Raw genomic sequence first — 19,952 nt, 5'->3', positions numbered from 1 at the left:
TAGTAGAAATGGAATCTCAAATGGCACCCTATTCCCTTTATAGTGCACTACTACAGTGCCACAGAGCTCTGGTCAAAAGGAGTGCACTATAGAGGGAATAGAGTCCTAGATAATTTGGGAAAGCTAGAGTAGAAAATTCCAAGATGAAAGAAAACATAGAAGGAAGGCTGAAACCAGGGGAATTTAGAACCGCTTCCCCCTCACTTTAATCTGACTGCCATCGAAACCAGACTACCGACCACAGGGTTTTCACACAAACCACAAGAGCAGAGTACAGGAGGGAAAGAGCGTGAACAAAAACAGCAACAAGGGGATCAGTATAGACACAGGGGGAAACGAGCTAGCCAGGAAAAATATCAAAATGAAAAGCGAGATACAAATTTCATCTGAGGGATAAAGAGAGAGGGAGATAAAGAGAGAGAGGAGAAGCAGAGAGAGAGAGAAAGATGAGAGAGAGGAAGCGAGAGAGACATCCAGTCCATTGATGAAAGCTGTTCATTGGGCCCCAGCCCTATATGTCCCTCTGATTCAGCAGATGCCAACAGCAGACTGGGACCGGTATTGAGGGGCATTATGGGTAACGGTTTCCCAAGACGAGGACAGGGCTGTGGAAGGAATCCAGTCTGGGCCTGAGAACTCCAGTCTGTGTGTGTATGTGCATCCTCTGTGCTTGATTCCGACCACCACCAGATCTGGGCACAGGCCACTGGCCCTACTCCCAGAACCTGCCTCCAGCGCAGATTGACAGCCCCATAGAGACCAGGAGAGACATGGGACACATTTCACATCCAAACCTATCAATGCCCTGAGTGTGCGCACAGACAAGGTTACATTAGATCACAACCAGGCGCCTGGATAATGCACTGAGCCAATCACTCCGGCGTGCTGTTTCCTCTAGGTACAGATCTAGGATATAGCTGCTCCTCCCCCAGGCCTAATCTTAACCATTAGTGGGGGAAATGCTGATGCCACACCCTTAGATCAGCATCTAGGGGCATAGCATCAATGTAAAGGTGAGGTGCAGAGGGATTCAATATGTTGACAGACAGACAGTATGACATACAGTGAGATGGGAGACGTTAAGAGTAGTAGTACATACTGTTGGTACCTGAGAGTCTGATATCTCAGATGGTTTCTCGGTCAGGCTGCTGGTCTCAGCCGGGATCAGATCGTTGTACTTGGTGGTGCTCAAATCCTCATCAGAGTAGTTTAGACTGCCTGGGCTGGGCCGAGGAGGAGACCTGAGGAGACAAGACCATATTTATTTATATATATATATAAATGAAACCATCAAGTGATGGATTTTAAACAAATACATGCTGTCATCGAATAACCCCATGCCATGATTAGATAGTGAAAAAACACACCAATCTCTTTCATAAGTTCTTTAAACAATACAAGCTAATTTACCAACATTTCTGAAAATGGATATATAGCGTTTTGGAAACAGAAAGTTCCATCCTCTTAAGCAACTTGTATTAAATCACCAAAAATCCCGTTCACACATCAGAGTGACATGGCACAGAGAAACTGTATGAAAGGAACCAGGGAAACAGTTGAAGGATACACACTGATGATCAGTGAAATGTACTGAACTGTCTCCAGGCACTTAACACTAATAGTCTACTTTCAAGGGATACAAAGACTGTTCCCTCTAATATCTGATGGAGACACTACATTCACTTTTTGTTTGGGTAGTGGTGGGAAGGGGGCAGGGAGGTATGGTGTGGTTGTTTATTATCAGGATCATGGGACAGCCATTAGATCCCAGCCTGCCTGCAGTCAGCATGAATCATCTCTTCTGATTAAACACTGTGGGCTGCCTGTGCATGCAATGGCAGGCACAGTTAGCCTTGTGACCAACTCATGAATTGAACCCTTATGGAGTGGGTTGCATAGGCAGAAATCCCCATGCAGTCTCAGGTAGGAAGGCTCAGGATGTGTAGGTTAGGTTATGTTCGCTCTCTTGTAAAAGTTATCATCCATATGAATCATGAGATCCATGTAAGAGTCAACAGCCATGTTTCATGGAGCATGGGTGACACTTTAAAAACCTCATAGATAAGTGTGGAGTGGAGGTTTACAAGGGCACGATTTATGAGTATGGAGTGAGGGATATTTATGAGCAGTGGAGTGAGTGAATCAGTGTAGTGGATAGGGTCAAGGGGGGGGTATTGAGAATGCTTGTTATGAGAGCGAGAAGGGGAGAGAGAGAGACCTCACAACACCCACAAGTGGTGCCCTCAGAACAGCTCTCTCAAAGCACTCAAGGGTTCTTCTTAAAATTTGTTGAAAAAAGATGGCTTTGCGTTCTGCATAAGTTCCTCCACATTTTCCTCCCTCTGTCCCAAAGCCTGTTAAACAATCAGACATCTGTTTTTGTTGATTGGCCCTGGTTGGTTTGGCCGGGACAGCCTCTCTCAATCTCTCTCTCCTCTTTCTCTCCCTCACTGTCTGTCTCTCTCTCTTTCTCTCTCTCTCCATCAGGCCACACCAAACTGTTCAGTTTTACAGTCCAAAATCAACCTTATTTTGCATAAGTATTTTTTCCACAAATATTTTGTTTAGAGGTTGAGTGCATTCCCAAAACCAAACTTTGAAACATGTTCAACTCTGAGCGTTTGTTCTGCCCCCCCATTTTAAGTCAAACTAAAATCTTAAACCTAGACTTTCACATCTCTTATTCCCCAACATTTGACAATTGTCTAACAACGGAAAAGCAATGTACATTTATGTATTTTTTGTCCTGCTGTATCTGGGGCTCTGTAATGGGGGGAGGGGGTAGTAATCACGAGCGTGGTGCTAACAAATTTGAACTAAATCCCAACCCTTTAGAGAAATCACGGAGAGAGCTGCAATTCAATTACATCTAATACTGTTAATAATTTGTAACAAGATTACATTTAATACACTTGGATGCAGGAGTGAAATGTACACAATGGAAATCTATTCATGTATTATTGACATTTTCTATAAGTTAAAGGTCATGAACAGTCCAAATCATGTTTTTCTTGAAATTGGATGATATTTGAAGGAAACCAGATCAAAGTATAAAAAATGACTGTTGCTTCTACATTGAGCAACTTTGATCATGAAGTTACTGGTCTCCTCCCGCATGTCAAACATTTGTATTCATTATTAAGGGGACAAGGTGACATCACCTTAACTCTCATTTTAATACACCAATGGTAACATGATATTTTCTTACCTAATTTAAATAAGTACCGCCTTGTAGCCAACATCATAGAAGGCGTGTTTGCAGAGAGTTGTGGTTTATATTACTAGATACTCTACTGGTGCCAATATCTGACTAAGTTGTCAGAAAATATAATTAAAAGTTTACCCCATTCATCTATGGCAAAGATACTTATATGTTTACTCTTTCATCTCTTTCATCTGTGTCTGGTGTTACTAGCTAGCTAGCTCTTCAGCCAGCATGGAACAAAAGGGGGGAAGGGTCATTCAAAACTCAGACGCAGTTGTCAAGTCAACACATCCGTCAGTGCTGCTGTGAACTGCATCACAAGAAACATGCAAAATGTGAAATGTATATAAAAAATAATTTAAAAAAAGGATATAATTGATGCAATTTCAATGTTGTTTGAGTTGCTTTGTGTATCACCAAATTTGCTTGAGATAACTTTACTGCAACACAGCTCACTGCATCCAAGTTGTTTAACAAGAGCTGTCATGAACATAAGCTCAGCCTGTCTTTTCAAACTTCCTGGTAGTTAGCAATGAGAGTAAAAGTACTTTTCAGAAAGGGGAGTTCAGGACCTTTAATTTTGGCCCATAAATGGCTGTTAGTAGATCCTTGATCCTATAACCTCCACCACTGTGACCTTGCTGACAGCCCTGTTAGATAGAGGAGGACACACAGTCACTAATGAAGGACTGCACCGCTTGATAAGCGATACAAGTTGCAACATAAGTTGCAACATTCTCCTTGCTCCTCCAGATAAGGTCCGGATCATGTTGAGCTAGCTCAGGTCTCCCCTGTCACGTCCCAGCTGTCTGGAACCTGGACAACGCTAACATCCATCTTCCTGGAGCCGTTGGAGGAATTGCTGAGCAAGTCTGCTGTCCATTTGCTGTTGGATCAGAGCCTATCCCAGCCCGGCCCAAGTCTGATGTCTGTCTGCTGTTGGCCTTAACGTCCCCAGACTGACATAGACAAGACAAGTCTCCCTTCGTCATTTAGATAAAAAGCAGTTCACCGTGTCATAAAATGTCAACACAAACTCTCAATGACAAACCTGTAACTTCGTCCCATCACATTCTCCCCTCTGCAGATCTATACAAATCTCCACTACTAATTCAAATTGCTAATTGGTCTTGGGCTAGTCTCACGCACCAGACGTTACAACAAGATGCAGATACACATTGGGCTGGTTCCACAATAGTCTCTTCTGTGAGAAAGGACTAGTTCCACAAGATTAGTCGTGGCTGGGATAGCCCTGCTATGAGCAGACAGGGTTAAGGAGTGAATGTGAAGAAATGTTATTGTCGGCCCTGTGGGAGATTATGATAAACTGCTTGTTTAACAATTCAGAGGAATCTCTGCTCAACAGACCACTCCTCGACTCCCTCCCTCCCTCCCTCCCTCCCTCCCTCCCTCCCTCCCTCCCATCTCTTCACCCATCACTCAGACGCTTATCCACTGTTGAGTGAATGAGGTGTGAAATATTTAAATTCTCAAGTGTAGAGAGGGGTAGTAGCACACACTCTACCCTCTCGTAAACCACACATTTTTTTATTTAATTTTTTTATTTATCCTTTATTAAACTAGGCAAGTCAGTTAAGAACAAATTCTTATTTACAATGATGGCCGACCAAAAGGCAGAAGGCCTCCTACGGGGACGGGGGCTGGGATTAAAAATGTCAAAAATAAATAAAAAATATAGGACAAAACACACATCACGACGAGAGAGACAACACAACACTACATAAAGAGGGACCTAAGACAACATCATAGCAAGGCAGCAACACATGACAACACAGCATGGTAGCAACACAACATGACAACAACATGGTAGCAACACAACACGGTAGCAGCACAAAACATGGTACAAACATTATTAGGCACAGACAACAGCACAAAGGGCAAGAAGGTAGAGACAACACATCACGCAAAGCAGCCACAACTGTCAGTAAGAGTGTCCATGATTGAGTCTTTGAATGAAGAGATTGAGATAAAACTGTCCTGTTTGAGTGTTTGTTGCAGCTCGTTCCAGTCGCTAGCTGCAGCGAACTAAAAAGAGGAGCGACGCAGGGATGTGTGCGCTTTGGGGACCTTTAACGAATCTGACTGGCAGAACGGTGTTGTATGTGAAGGATGAGGGCTGCAGTAGATATATCAGATAGGGGGGAGTGAGGCCTAATAGGGTTTTATAAATAAGCATCAACCAGTGGGTCTTGCGAAGGGTATACAGAGATGACCAGTTAGAGTGCAGGAGTATAGAGTGCAGTGATGTGTCCTATAAGGAGCATTGGTGGCAAATCTGACGGCCGAATGGTAAAGAACATCTAGCCGCTCGAGAGCACCCTTACCTGCCGATCTATAAATTACGTCTCCGTAATCTAGCATGGGTAGGATGGTCATCTGAATCAGGGTTAGTTTGGCAGCTGGGGTGAAAGAGGAGCGATTACGATAGAGGAAACCAAGTCTAGATTTAACTTGCCTGCAGCTTTCATATGTGCTGAGAGAAGGACAGTCTAGCCATACTCCCAAGTACTTGTATGAGGTGACTACCTCACGCTCTAAACCCTCAGAGGTAGTAATCTAGTAGGAGTAGTAGGTGGGTGGGTGTATAGTGAATGCCTAAGGGGTATAATCCACCCATACACCCCATATCACTCCTCTGCCCCCTTCCTCAGGCCCGTGGGACTCATTAACAATAGGTGCTCTAGCGTTCCACAGCACAGTGCACTCTGGGAGTGCTTCAAGCTCCTTTAACTCACACCCTCATTCCTTCACGTATCACTGTAGATGTAAACACACTGGCTCAAACAACACAATAGAGCAACACTGTTTCAATCCTCTCTTCCTCAGAGTGAGGAGATCCAGTACGGATAGCAGTCTCCAGTTATTCCCCTCCTTACACCTCAGCTATGGGGAGTTCAAAGATAGCAGAGGTACATCTGAGCATTCCTCCTCTCACCCCTCCTCTCACCCCTCCTCTCACTCCTTCTCACCGTTCTCCTCAACCCTCCTGTCACCCCTCCTCTCACCCCTCCTCTCACTCCTTCTCACCGTTCTTCTCAACCCTCCTCTCACCCCTCCTCTCACTTGGCTAGCTGGCTGCTCCTCAAAGGCCAGGGCACCTTTGATCCTTTCCCAAGGGCAAACACACACACACCTCCCGGGGATCAAGGACAGGGCTAATTCCCCCGGGCACGGCATCAGAGCAGAGGGCACCTGGCTCTCCAGCTGGTTGTTGTGAGCTCGCTTGCCGTCAGTCCCAAATGGAGCCCTATTCCCTATTTAGTGCTCTACTTGGGATGCTCACACAGTCAGTCAGTCACACTCATCTTAATACTATCTCCTCTAACCTAATACCATCGCGCTGGCAATACTACACACACAATTACACACTCCACACAGAGCCTGCTATATATTGCAATGTGGTGGTCATTCCTAACGTACTGATAAAACCCAGAAAGAAACAGTGAAAAGACAAATTCCAATAGTGACAATGCTGTGATCGCTCATAATATGGCAAGACAATATGAATACACACTGGGTACGGTTGCAAAGGGAGGGCATATTACTGCTGGAAACTTTCTAACATTACCAGTAAACCACCAGGATTTTGGTAACTTGTACCTTGTTGGGTACTTCAGATTATCACAGGTGTCTTTAATTATCTTTGGCCCTCTGTGGGGCCTTATCACATGTAAAATACATCAAATAATCAATTAAGATGATTTTAGAATAATGACAAAGCTGTAAAACATTATCCTAAATATAAACCATTAGCTTAGTGAATACCATTGGTGTTTAATATGAGGGTTTCAGCATGAAATGCTCCTTTATATATTTTATTAAACACTTTTTTTTACTATGTCAATATGTCTTTGTTGTAAATGTTTTGGCGCCAAACTGATGGCAATTATGAAAAAAGTTGATAGTTGGAAGAGTTGCAGAGTTAATTAAAAAGAATACCATTGTTGATTAGATGCTTTTTAAAATTAATTAGTCTATTTTCTCTTGAACCATATGGTCTATCCACTAGAAACTCATGGACAATATGGACACATTATTATTATATATTTTTTTAAATACTATATATGAATACTTTTCAAGTATAAATGACCAATATTACCATAAATTACCAAAATTATAGACATTCCTGGTAACTTCGGTAAATTAACGGTAGCTTTGCAACTGGGGTGATTATCTAATGGAAAATAAAGGGTCATGGGTTTATAAGTGTGACTCAATCCATATTCAGTCCAACCTGGTGAGTTTGGTCAGCTGCCATTCAGATCACTGGTCCAAAGTGCCAGACAATGAGATTAACAGAGACAAGGTAATGAACTCATCAACAGTTAAGCTGTGGACAGTGGAATATTCCAGACCTGGGTTCAAAAACAATTTAAAAATAATTTCAAATACTTTGGCTGGGCTTGATTGATCTTGCCTGGTGCAATGGAACCAATAGAATAGTCACAAAAGTACAGATCCTGCCCATCTGGCAATCTAGGCAAGCTAAAGCGAATGCTTAATGTTTTTGAAAGATTTTAAATAGTACTTGAACCCAGGTCTGTAATATACTGCCTCATTAGAAAAAGCAGCAGTTCTCTGTGTGTACTGTTTTACAGTGGAAACAGAGTTTTATAGGAGTATCCATTCCAATCCATCACAGCATAAAGTCCCTTCCATCCATCCATCAGCCTCAGTTGGACTTCTCAAGGCATGAGGTCATAGTGTTCCTCAATGACAAACACAGAACCATAATAATTAGTATTGTGTAACTATACAGTACCATAAACATATTCAAACCAGTCAATTTAATGGGGTAGTGCAAGATTTTGACAATAAGTCAGATGAACTCATGGATACCATTTTTATGTCTGCGTGCAGTTTGAAGGTAGTTGAAGGTAGTTTTGCGAACCATAGCTAACTAGCGTTAGCGCAATGCCTGGAAGTCTACCAGAACAGCTAGCATACTAGTTACTGACCTGGTGTAGACGCCGTTCTTACGGCAGAAGGAGTTCTTGACGGACAGCCGGCGGTTGTTGAGTTCCAGGGCGGGGAAGCGTCCCTCGTCCAGGCTGACCATATCTCCATGGGTCAGGGCATTACAGTTAGAGTTGTTCCCTGATGAACACACATAGGGAGACACTGTGTGACCACAGGCCAGAGGGATGGACGGACAGGCAGGTGGGGGTTAGTGATGCTGTGAAGAGGATGCATGGATGTTGTATTATGTATGTCATGTACAGTAGCCCACTCTAGTACTGTTTAAAAAAAGTGGTCAAAAGTAGTGCATTACATAGGGAATAGGGTGCCATTTGGGACATACACTTTGAGTTCTATAGAAACACAAGAGGATGGATCATGAATAGATTTGATGCATATGCTATGTATTGTACTCTACCACTACTACTGTTACTACTGAGTTCAATAGAAACTAGAAGAGTGACTGGAAATACCACAATGATGTCATCACCAGTATATTAGGTGAGTTTAGCCAGGCATCTAAACATTGATAACAGATTCCACAAGATTCAACAACAAAAAAACTGCCTTTAAACCTAAACGAAAACCCACAAAGTCCAGGTCAATAGCCTTATGAGATGATGTTGATGGAAAGACATGTGTCTTGTTGCTTCTCTGACCTACCCTCTGGCCTACCCTCTGGCCTACCCTCTGGCCTACCCTCTGGCATACCCTCCCCCTGCTTCGCAAGTGCTTTGATCAGCAGACTCCAAGGGCCTGGGTCTACAGTATGAGAATATTATCCCTGCCTATGAATGAAGTGGGAATCTACGAGAAGGAAAGGGTCCAAACATCTACAACCCCCTTACACAGCAGACCCCCCCAAGGGCATCTGACGGCAAAGCTGTCATTCTGCAAACATTTAGTCACTATAACGAGCTGATTTGTAAACGTGCACTGGTCCAGTATTCCATGAGGGGGGTTACAGGGGGTCTGTGAGAGTATCTCTGTGTTAGAGAGCAGAGAAGGGAGGGAAGCGAGAGACGAGAGAAGGGAGAGAAGAGAAGAAAAGACCTCTTGTGTTTCAGACACGTGGGTTGCCCCAGCCTGGCAGCCTGGCACTGGCAGCGCCACACAGCAGAGAGAAGTGCTGAGGCAGAGGAAATACCTGCTGATGTCAGAGAGGAGCAGACTGCACAACTAGATAGGCCCCCTACTATACTCCTCCTCTACAGATCACTGTCTCTTTCTCTCATTTCTCCCTGTCTCTCTCTCTCTCTCTCTCTCTATCCACCACTTCTCCCTCTCTCCCCCTTTACTTCCCCCTTCCCCTCTTTCTCCCCCCATAGGCTATATGCCAAAAGTAGACCACTGTAGAATAGAAATCTAAAATCTTTGAGATAAAAAGGAACATAACAAAGACCTTGTTGTCTAGTAATATGATGCTGATCGCGTCTTCCGCTCGACCTCTCACCTGATTCAGACTTCTTGGCGTACTTCTTGCTCTGTCCTCTGATGATAAGGATGAAGACCAGTAGGAGGATGAAGATGAGTCCCACGAGAGCCACCACCACAAGGAACCACCACTCCTCATAGAACGGCGCCACCTTTTTGGCTGGAGGAGAAGAACACACGCAATATTACATCTGGACTAAACACAAGGACAGAGCAGGGAGCACTGATGCAAAGGTAGCATCTGAAAACTATATATTTTCTGTTACACTGATTATTCTTAAATTCTATCAAATTAGGTAAGATTTTGTCATTGATTAACATGAAAACCCAAAGCTCAATTACCATTGTGTCCCAAATGTCACCCCTATGGACCCTGGTCAAAAGCAGTGCACTAGGGAATAGGGTGATATTTGGGACATAGATATATGAAATAACTCACCAGATATGGAGGCTGAGGGTGGACTAGGAGATCCGTAGCCGTAGTCGTTCACTCCAATGACCCGGAAGTCATAACTAACCCCTTGCTTCAGAATGTCCATGTTGAAGGTGTATGACGTCACTTCCTTTGGGATGTCCTTGATCAAGATATCCCACAAGCCTTCATCTGTTGGCAGAGTAGAAGGAGTAGAAGAAGGTTTTTGGATGAGTAGTAATCAAACATGAAAAAACTGCGGTAAACGAGACTGAAAGTAGTTATTATATAATCGATAGAAAAGCCAATTTAAAAGCCTGTACGTTAGTATAAAACATAATCTGGCTATATCCAAGGTAATTCAAACCATATAAACATCATGCAATTCATATATTGTAAATCTCCCATAATGCTCTCTTGTCTTTGAGAGGTATACAACCGTATAAAAAGACAGTAGGTATGATTCACAAGATGGAATATTATAGGATGTTTCATGTTTGCTTTTGTAATGGCTGCCAGAATCCATAAGGGCTACGTGCTAATAACCATAAATCTTCCTAGGAGTTTGACGTTTATGGAGTGCTCAAGAACATCAGCCAACACTAGAGTTCATTTAAAGTTTATGTCACTAGTGAAGTAGTGAAGATATGAAGGGTAAAGTTAATCTGTAGTAGCGCCAGGAGTTTTTTCCTGACAATGAAAAACTGTGCCATAGTAACTAGTAATATGGACAGCTGAGTAGTCCTACTGATGTGGTTAGGGACAAGCTCACTTGATATGCTACCAAGTGAATCTGCATGATACTTTCTTAACATCTGGGGTTCAGTGCCCCCCACTCCCATCCACCCATTCCTCAAGTCTACCTCATTTGCACATGCTGTATATAGATTTTTCTACTGTATTATTGATTGTATGTTTGTTTCTTCCATGTGTAACTCTGTGTTGTTGTTGTATGTGTCGAACTGCTTTGCTTTATCTTGGCCAGGTCGCAGTTGCAAATGAGAACTTCTCAACTAGCCTACCTGGTTAAATAAAGGTGAAATAAAAAAAATAAAAATAAAAAAAGTCACCAGTGGTGTAATCCATCATTCATCTATTCCCGCTGTACATCTGTCAATCACAGACAAAACCTGACGTTACGTCTCAAGCTCCGCTGCACCCCAATCAATACTCCATTAAAAGAATAGTGAGTAAACATCACCATCTGTTGGGACCATATTGACACCCTATTCTAAGTCATATTATTCCTGTCGAAAGTAAGTACCAAGCTGGGTTAACAGATTGCATGATTGAAAGGATTGTGAACTGTGGATCAATCTGGAAGTATCCAATATGTCCACCAGCGCCAGAAATGAAAACTGTCCAGAACACAGTTCGCTGGAGATGTACCGTTGAGGCCCTTTGCTCCACTAGAAGCTAAAAGGAATAAGTCAAGCAAGTAGAGTCCAGTCCAGTATGTCACGTGTTCTGTGTATATACCTGAGGGTCTGGCCTCGATGACGTAGCGTGTGATAGGCGACCTCCCGGGGTCACCGTTAGCCCAGTGGATGGTCAGAGCTGAGCCATAGCGAGAGATGAAGGGCTCTCCAGGGGGGCCGGGGGCTCCTGCATGGTGGTAAAAGGTGGGGTCAAAGGTTAGAGAAAGGTTTGAGGGTCAGGCAACCTCAATATACCTTCAAAATATTAGGGCATATTCAGGGCCTAAGCTTAACTTGAGATCCGCACACTCGGGCATTTGTAAATCATTAATTGATGTCAATTAAGGATTTGCACAGAAGGTTGAGTTAAGTGTGCATATTGCAAGTCAGGATATGGGCCTCAGCCAGAGGTAGACGAACCTTCCCCAGGCCCCATGGTGATGTTAGCCTCCACCTCAGGCCCGTAGGTGAACGTCTTGGCCCGGATCCTGAAGTTGTAGGTCACCCCGTCAGCCAAATCCTTGATCTTCATCCAGAACGGGGCCCCTTTGACGTCCACCGTCACTATCTTACTGACGCCTGGGGGGGAGGGGGAGTGAAGACAGTCGGCACAGGCCACGGTAGACTCTAGACAAACACACCACATTTAGAGTGGGGCTAATACCCATGGACTGGATTGGAACAACACACACACACACACACACACACACACACACACACACACACACACACACACACACACACACACACACACACACACACACACACACACACACACACACACACACACACACACTGACACACACTGACACACACATAGAGACAAACATACAGACACAGGCACACTCCAACAGTTGTTGGGACATACATGGGAAATGAATGAAAAGGGTTAACATAGCAACATTATCAACTGATTCAGCATGCTATTTGGTGTCAACAAACAAAATAATGGCCACCACTCACTCAGCAATGGAAAAATATAGTTTTTCAATGTAGTTAATAGGTATGTTGATGTTTAGCCTACCCTCATACAGTGAGAGAGACTCAGGTTGTGTCCCAAATGACACTCTATTCCCCTATATAGGGCACTACTTAGAAAAAAAGTAGTGCACTACATAGGAATAGGGTGTACTTTGGGATGCATCCTCAGAAATGGGCATTCATTGTGAGTTGTCAGATGTGAGGAAGGATGCGTCGGACAGGTTGAAGGGGGTGTCTTACCGTCCACAGGGGTGCAGGGCTCGTAGACCAGCCGGTAGCCCTCCAGGATGCCGTTGGGGTAGGTGGGCTCACCCCAGGACACGTTGACTGAAGTAGTGGTCAGCTCACTGAAGTGGATGAAGCTGGGAGCGCTGGGGGCTGGAGGTCAGAGGACACACAGGTCAGAGGTTAGAGGTTAGGGGGTCAGAGGAATGACAAGTACAGTTATATTTTGCATTGTGTACATTAGGATGGCCCTGTGATAGACTAACATCCAGGGGGTGTACTTGTACATCAAGCTGCCTCACACTACAGAAACAAGAGATAGGCTCCTGCTTCTATGACCCTTTCCGGCTCGCATAAGCCAAGGCCCTTTTTATTGTCTCAGCCTCTGAACCCAGGCCTCTGTGTGCATGTGATGGATGCTCTCGATTTTGAAGACGCAAAGTCATTTCAAAACTATTGATGATGTGTTGTTTGCTTTTAGTCATCTAATGTCCCCAGGGCATGACATCCATCATACCGTCAGGCTCCAGTAATAATAGGCTAGTGACATAGATGAGCTTGTGACACTACTACTGTACAAATAACACAGCTCTCCTGTTCTCTTAAGTCGTTGAGCAGGACTATTTGTAACCCTCAAACACAGGCTTCATTGTGTGATGAGCCTCCTGCTATCAGCCCTGTGTATCTCTTCTCCTCAACACACTTGTCATCTGCTTCCATCTATTCCGTCTCTCGCCTAAAAGGTTAGAGCACATCCCCCCTCTGTGTCTTCCACCCCTCTTTTGCGTCTCCACTCCCCCTTGGGATATCAAACACAGCAAACTGCAAAAATGTTCCTTTTTACAAGGGGATCAGATGAAAAACACATTTCTCCAGTGACTGTGCAGAAAGGAGGGGGGAGGATGATCTTTGGAGGGAAAAACAATCTGGCGACTGTCTTCTGTTGCTATTTAGATCACTGTGCCAGAGAGAAAGCATTTCCAAGAAACCACAGGAAGGAACTTTGAGACAAAAAACTCCAAAGAAAGAACAAAATTGCCTCTAAACATTTTCATACCATCTCATACCAAACAAGACTGTCCAGGAAACCAGCGGATGAGTCAAGAGACTGAAAGAGGCCATTGATAGGGAACTGATGTTTATGCCGTGTGGTTTCTAACATTTCTGGCTTGGCATGCTGACACCAACATTAGGTGCATCGTATAAAAGCTCACAGATAGAAACCCTTGGAATGTTTGAGGGAGTTGGAGGAGGAATTTGAATTTAAGTCAATAAAATTGCTTTCCTTTCACGTTAAGAAACAGACAACTCCTGAGGGTTTCTTAACATGGCAGTATACTGTTTACTGTATACAGTATACATGACAGTATGCTTACCAGCCTGCTGTGTGCGGCCCCTGATCGGGGGGCTCCGGGGCCCGTCCCCTGCTGCGTTGAAGGGGGCCACACTTATCATGTAGGTGGTGTATCCAGTCAGGTTCTTCAGCTTGACCCCTCCCTCTGGCAGGAACAGGGTCCGCAGCCTCTCTGTCTCGTTCTTACGCTGGAACTCCCAGAAGTACACCTGGAGGGAGGAGGAGATATGGAGAACAGACACATATTAGCTCATAGTAAAGATAGCCTTTACATCCCACTGTGATTAATTAAAGAGTCACGCAGAAACTTGTAACTGTTATTACATTCGAATGACTGACTGTAATGATTAAAATGATTAGAATTCTATGGTATGGAATTCTTGTGAAACCCTCCAACTTACCTTGTAGCCCTGGATGTCTCCGTTCTGAGTGTCCAATGGAGGAGACTCCCACGTCACATCCAGCTGGGTGGCCGTTGCTGTTTGGATGGCCACGTTCTGGGGTGGGGCAGTGGGTACTGTGAAAAAAGGAGTAAAAATCTAGCAAAAATCCAGGTAGAAACAAAAGGGTGGTCAGATAGACTATAGTTATTTTATTCAGGGTGGTCAGATAGACTATAGTTATTTTATTCAGGGTGGTCAGATAGACTATAGTTATTTTATTCAGGGTGGTCAGATAGTCTATAGTTCTACTATTCTGGGTGGTCAGATAGTCTATAGTTCTAATATTCAGGGTGGCCAGATAGTCTATAGTTATTTTATTCAATGTGTCCAGGTAGTCTATAGTTCTACAATTCAGGGTTGTCAGATATTCTATTGTTCTATTATTCAGGTCCTCTGTTGAGGTAAGGATTGAAATGAGAGCGAGAGCGAGAGCGAGAGAGAGAGAGAGAGAGAGTCAGATTGTGTGTTTGTTGTGTGTAACCTCCCCACCTCACTGAGCGACTTACCTGCCTCTCCGACAAACACTTCCTGTGGTGTGCTAGTTGGTCCTTCCCCCACGACATTATAAACACTCATCCTGATCTCATAGCGCTTGTGTTTGCTCAGGTCTGGAGAACAAGGAACAACACTGACATTAACCAACAACCCACCATCACCCCAATATTTCTTTTGACCTTTATTTAAACAGGAAGGATCCTTGAGGCGAGAAACCTCTTTTGTAAGGGCGATCAATACATGCCAGAAAATACATTTGTTGATTTTGTAAATATGTCTTATGCAGTAGTTAGACTCTATCCAAGGATGTAATTGGTTAGTTGTTGCGTACTGGGAAGAAATACACTGAAAATATGTGACCGTCTGGTTTTGTGCTACTTGACAAAACAAATACAAGTACATGAGCCCATAAAACTTGGACCGGCGAATCCTATTGAAAATACAATATCCACATAGTAGACAAGGCGTCTTTAAATCAGGGCCCCCACAGTGGTCTGTTTGAGCTCACTGTCAGAACAGACAAACAAATACGGTTACGACTTCATTAGATTTACTAAACTCAATTTTCACTCTGCATTTCCTGACATACACAAGACAAGGCAGCTTGGTACATCATCTACATGGCTAGAGCTTACACACTAACTTTCTTTTGCTTTATAACTAAATGAATGTGTGTGTGTGTGTGCCATCACTAGGGCACTGTGGTGTCCAGTGTGTATTTCATCAGCATTGAGACAGAGTGTGAAGCGTAGGCAGGCATGTGAGGACTTACTATCCAGCTCATACTGGGTGAGAGAGGACTCGCTCAGGTTTCGCACGCTGTAGGGGGCTGTGAGGGAGCAGGTGAGGGGTCAAACATGAGCGTGAAAGGGGGCAGCCAGAAGAGAGAGGGGATGAGTAGAGGAGAGACATGTCATTGCGTTAACGCACTCTGTGACTGCTCTGACAGTGCAAGAACCAGTGAACAATCCACACAGTCAGAGAAACCCACAATAACTTTAATCAAAGAGAAATGATATATCACACAGACAGAGCAGATATAACATAGCAGCTCTACATTAAACATAGGATAGGACTGATTATAACTGATTATAAGAGAGACTATAAAGTAAGATTTGCCATGCACAACCACAGAGTTACAGGAAGACAAGGAGGGCAAGTTCTGTACATGTTCTGATGGAGTTCTGTGTGACCTTGTGTAGAGGTTGTAGGGGACTTGTGGAGAGGTTGATGTGAGGTTGTGGAAAAGTTACGAGGAGGTTGTGGGAAGGTTGTTACTCACAGGTGAGCTCGGCCCAGGTAGCAGAGGGGCTGTTGGCAGTGCGTACGGAGAAACTGCGGAGACGGTCGTACAGGAGCTCCCGGTACCGTATCCGGAAGCCCAGGAGGATACCGTTAATCTTCTCCTCAGACGGAGGCTGTGATGATGACACAACGTTAGACTACCATTAGGACATGTTCAACATAGTCTCTCTCACAGACAGTCATATTTACAAAGCTGAGCTAGCTAACTAGAAATTTGATTAATTTCTAGCAAGCTACAGTTGAAGTCGGAAGTTTACATACACTTAGGTTGGAGTCATTAAAACTTGTTTTTCAACCACTCCACAAATGTATTGTTAACAAACTATAGTTTTGGCAAGTCGGTTAGGAAATCTACTTTGTCCATGACACAAGTAATTTTTCCAACAATTGTTTACAGACAGATTATTCCACTTATAATTCACTGTATCACAATCCCAGTGGGTCAGAAGTGTACATACACTAAGTTGACTGTGCCTTTAAACAGCTTGAAAAATACCATAAAATGATGTCATGGCTTTATAAGCTTTTGATAGGCTAATTGACATCATTTGAGTCAATTGGAGGTGTACCTGTGGATGTATTTCAAGGCCTACCTTCAAACTCAGTGCCTCTTTGTTTGACATCATGGGAAAATCAAAAGAAATCAGCCAAGACCTCAGAAAAAAAATTGTAGACCTCCACAAGTCTGGTTCATCCTTGGGAGCAATTTCCAAATGCCTGAAGGTACCACGTTCATCTAGTATGCAAGTACAAACACCATGGAACCAATCAGCCATCATACCGCTCAGGAAGGAGACGCATTCTGTCTCCTAGAGATGAATGTACTTTGGTGCGAAAAGTGCAAATCAATCCCAGAACAACAGCAAAGGACCTTGTGAAGATGCTGGAGGAAACAGGTTCAAAAGTATCTATATCCACAGTAAAACGAGTCCTATATCGACATAACCTGAAAGGCCGCTCAGCAAGGAAGAAGCCACTGCCCAAAACCGCTATAAAAAAAGCCAGTCTACGGTTTGCAACTGCACATGGGGACAAAGGTCATACTTTTTGGAGAAATGTCCTCTGGTCTGATGAAACAAAAATAGAACTGTTTGGCCATAATGACCATCGTTATGTTTGGATGGAAATGGGGGAGGCTTGCATGCCGAAGAACACCATCCCAACCGTGAAGCACTGGGGTGGCAGCATCATGTTGTGGGGGTGCTTTGCTGCAGGAGGGACTGGTGCACTTCACAAAATAGATAGCTTCATGAGGGAGGAAAAGTATGTGGATATATTGAAGCAACATCTCAAGACATCAGTCAGGAAGTTAAAGCTTGGTCACAAATGGGTCTTCCAAATGGACAATGACCCCAAGCATACTTACAAAGTTGTGGCAAAATGGCTTAAGGACAACAAAGTCAAGGTATTGGAGTGGCCATCACAAAGCCCTGACCTCAATCCTATAGAACATTTGTGGGCAGAACTAAAAAAGCATGTGCGAGCAAGGAGGCCTACAAACCTGACTCAGTTACACCAGCTCTGTCAGGAGGAATGGGACAAACTTCACCCAACTTATTGTGGAAAGCTTGTGGAAGGCTTCACGAAACGTTTGACCCAAGTTAAACAATTTAAAGGCAATGCTACCAAATACTAATTGAGTGTATGTAAACTTCTGACCCACTGGGAATGTGATGAAAGAAATAAAATCTGAAATAAATCATTCTCTTTTCTATTATTCTTAAAATAAAGTGGTGATCCTAACTCACCTAAGACAGGGAATTTTTCCTAGGATTAAATGTCAGGAATTGTGGAAAACTGAGTTTAAATGTATTTGGCTAAGGTGTATGTAAACTTCTGACTTGAACTGTAGCTTTTTATTGAAACACAATCGCAAAGTGCATCAATTATTTCATGATTCCCCTGTAATTCTCCTTTCCCTCATCTCATTTATGGTCGGCCCTCATATGCACAACCACACGCAGTGTACAACAGGAATAAGATGAAGAGACAGGATTCAAAAAATGAGCTCATCCATGGTTGACTCACACAGAGAGAAATTCCCCCGTCATAAAACATGAGACAACAAGACCAGAAGAAAGGGAAAAGAGAGGAGAGAGAGAACAGGCGAAAGAGAGAAGAGTCTGGCAATAACCGTTTGGATGTCTTGATGTAAAACTCCTACAGGCAGTAACCTTTGAACTCTCCAGCTCCCCTTTATGGCCTGCTAATTCAGGTGTTAGTGTTAGAGAGAGGAGAAGAGGAGAAGGTGTGTGTGCCACTAAGTCTAAGTACACCCTATACACTGCGCTGCCCTCTCATTACCGCCCATTGACTGACAGATGACTGGGTTTTACTGAGGATAGGAAGACCGACATCGGGACCAATCACCACACCTCTTCTTACCTGCCAGCGAATCAGCACGGATGTAGTTGTGTGTGGCGTGACAGAGAGGATAGTGGGGGCTTCGTCAGGGGCTGGAACAGGAGAGAAAACAGAGAACACAGCTGAAGACGTGCAGCCCCAAGAGGAATGGTAGCTAAGGTCTACCACCCAGGCGCAAATAACTAACGCAGTGGTATTCACGGTATACAAACACACAAATAAAGAAACCACCTCACCCATTGATAAACAAGTCAAATATGGCAATTGGAATGATATGCAGAAGGAACATTTCTTTAGTTAAAGTTAGTTCTGCTTGGTTGACATTGTTTGGTCGTAAGTGTTTTTGTTGGCGTGTACGGCTGGTCACACGGCAAACACAGATAGTGATGAACAAATCACCTATTCTACTGCTGCCAATAATGTCCTCACCACAGCAATACGTTAAGTCATCCTGCCATTCTATTCAGGGAGGGATTAGAACCCAGCACTGATGTAAAACATAAATGACAGACTCCCTGCCTACGAAATGGTTTATGGGTCAATGTGGCGAAACCAAGGACAATGAAGACCAAATCATGTGCGGATAATATGACGTTCACAAGGATCTTTGTTTTCAATGCAGTAAGATACCCCAAAGTGAAAAGAGGTTAAGTCTCTTACCGTCCTGTAGTGTAGTGATAGCTTCACTCTCCTCGCTGTATTCACTGTCTCCTATGTCGTTGGTGGCTTTCACTCTAAACTGGTAGGAGGTGAAGGGCTTCAGCCTAGCATGAAGCGATGGAACATAAGACAACATCATTCTCAGTGACATTTTTCATGTGACATTTTTCAACTATTCAACTTCCATCTAGGGCTAAGTGCAGCCTTTCCAAGCAAAGCTCTGAAATACTGTGCGACAGAAAACTTTCCATTATGTCCCCCTGTTAGTGCACTAGGTAGGGTGCATACTGTACCTGTCAACTATGTAGAAGCTGGCCTCGTGGTTGACCGAGGCAGAGTGGACGATCCAGTTGCTACTGTTAGTGCACTAGGAAGGGTGCTGGGTAGTGTGCTAGGTAGGGTGCATACTGTACCTGCCAACTATGTAGGAGCTGGCCTCGTGGGTGACCGAGGCAGAGTGGATAGTCCAGTTGCTGTCGGGCAGTTCTCTCAGCTGCACGGTGTAGTAGCGGACCGGAGAGAGGCCGTCGCTGCCTGGTTCCCATGACAACAACACACTGCGGGCCTGAACATCCATCTGGGGCACCATGGGACGATTGGTGGGCTGGGGGCGAGCTGAGAGAGTTAGAGAGAGAGTGAGAGAGAGTGAGAGAGAGTGAGAGAGAGAGAGAGCGTG

The 19,952-nt window shown here is 44.0% G+C and overlaps 1 protein-coding gene across 11 annotated transcripts in view; it reads right to left on the bottom strand.

Annotated features, from left to right (window-relative positions):
• Positions 1-19,952, bottom strand: part of sdk2b (sidekick cell adhesion molecule 2b) — a 431,587-nt gene that overhangs the window by 12,113 nt on the left and 399,522 nt on the right. For 5 of the 11 annotated variants that reach the window (XM_014179818.2, XM_014179822.2, XM_014179827.1 and 2 more), the window contains 15 exons: positions 19,690-19,891; positions 19,277-19,380; positions 18,638-18,708; positions 16,230-16,365; positions 15,720-15,776; positions 14,959-15,060; positions 14,411-14,526; positions 14,032-14,218; positions 12,671-12,808; positions 11,870-12,076; positions 11,511-11,636; positions 10,059-10,223; positions 9,639-9,779; positions 8,185-8,347; positions 1,100-1,241 (listed from right to left, as the gene is read on the bottom strand). In XM_014179818.2, coding sequence (XP_014035293.1) covers positions 1,100-1,241; positions 8,185-8,347; positions 9,639-9,779; positions 10,059-10,223; positions 11,511-11,636; positions 11,870-12,076; positions 12,671-12,808; positions 14,032-14,218; positions 14,411-14,526; positions 14,959-15,060; positions 15,720-15,776; positions 16,230-16,365; positions 18,638-18,708; positions 19,277-19,380; positions 19,690-19,891 — 2,057 coding nt within the window. The remainder of the gene's footprint in view (positions 1-1,099; positions 1,242-8,184; positions 8,348-9,638; positions 9,780-10,058; positions 10,224-11,510; positions 11,637-11,869; positions 12,077-12,670; positions 12,809-14,031; positions 14,219-14,410; positions 14,527-14,958; positions 15,061-15,719; positions 15,777-16,229; positions 16,366-18,637; positions 18,709-19,276; positions 19,381-19,689; positions 19,892-19,952) is intronic. The other 6 variants (XM_014179819.2, XM_014179825.2, XM_014179820.2 and 3 more) reach the window with 5 other exon arrangements.

This window comes from Salmo salar, chromosome ssa28 (genome assembly GCF_905237065.1).
Source record: "Salmo salar chromosome ssa28, Ssal_v3.1, whole genome shotgun sequence".
Lineage (NCBI taxonomy): Eukaryota > Metazoa > Chordata > Actinopteri > Salmoniformes > Salmonidae > Salmo > Salmo salar.
This window is presented reverse-complemented; position numbering and strand designations above follow the sequence as displayed.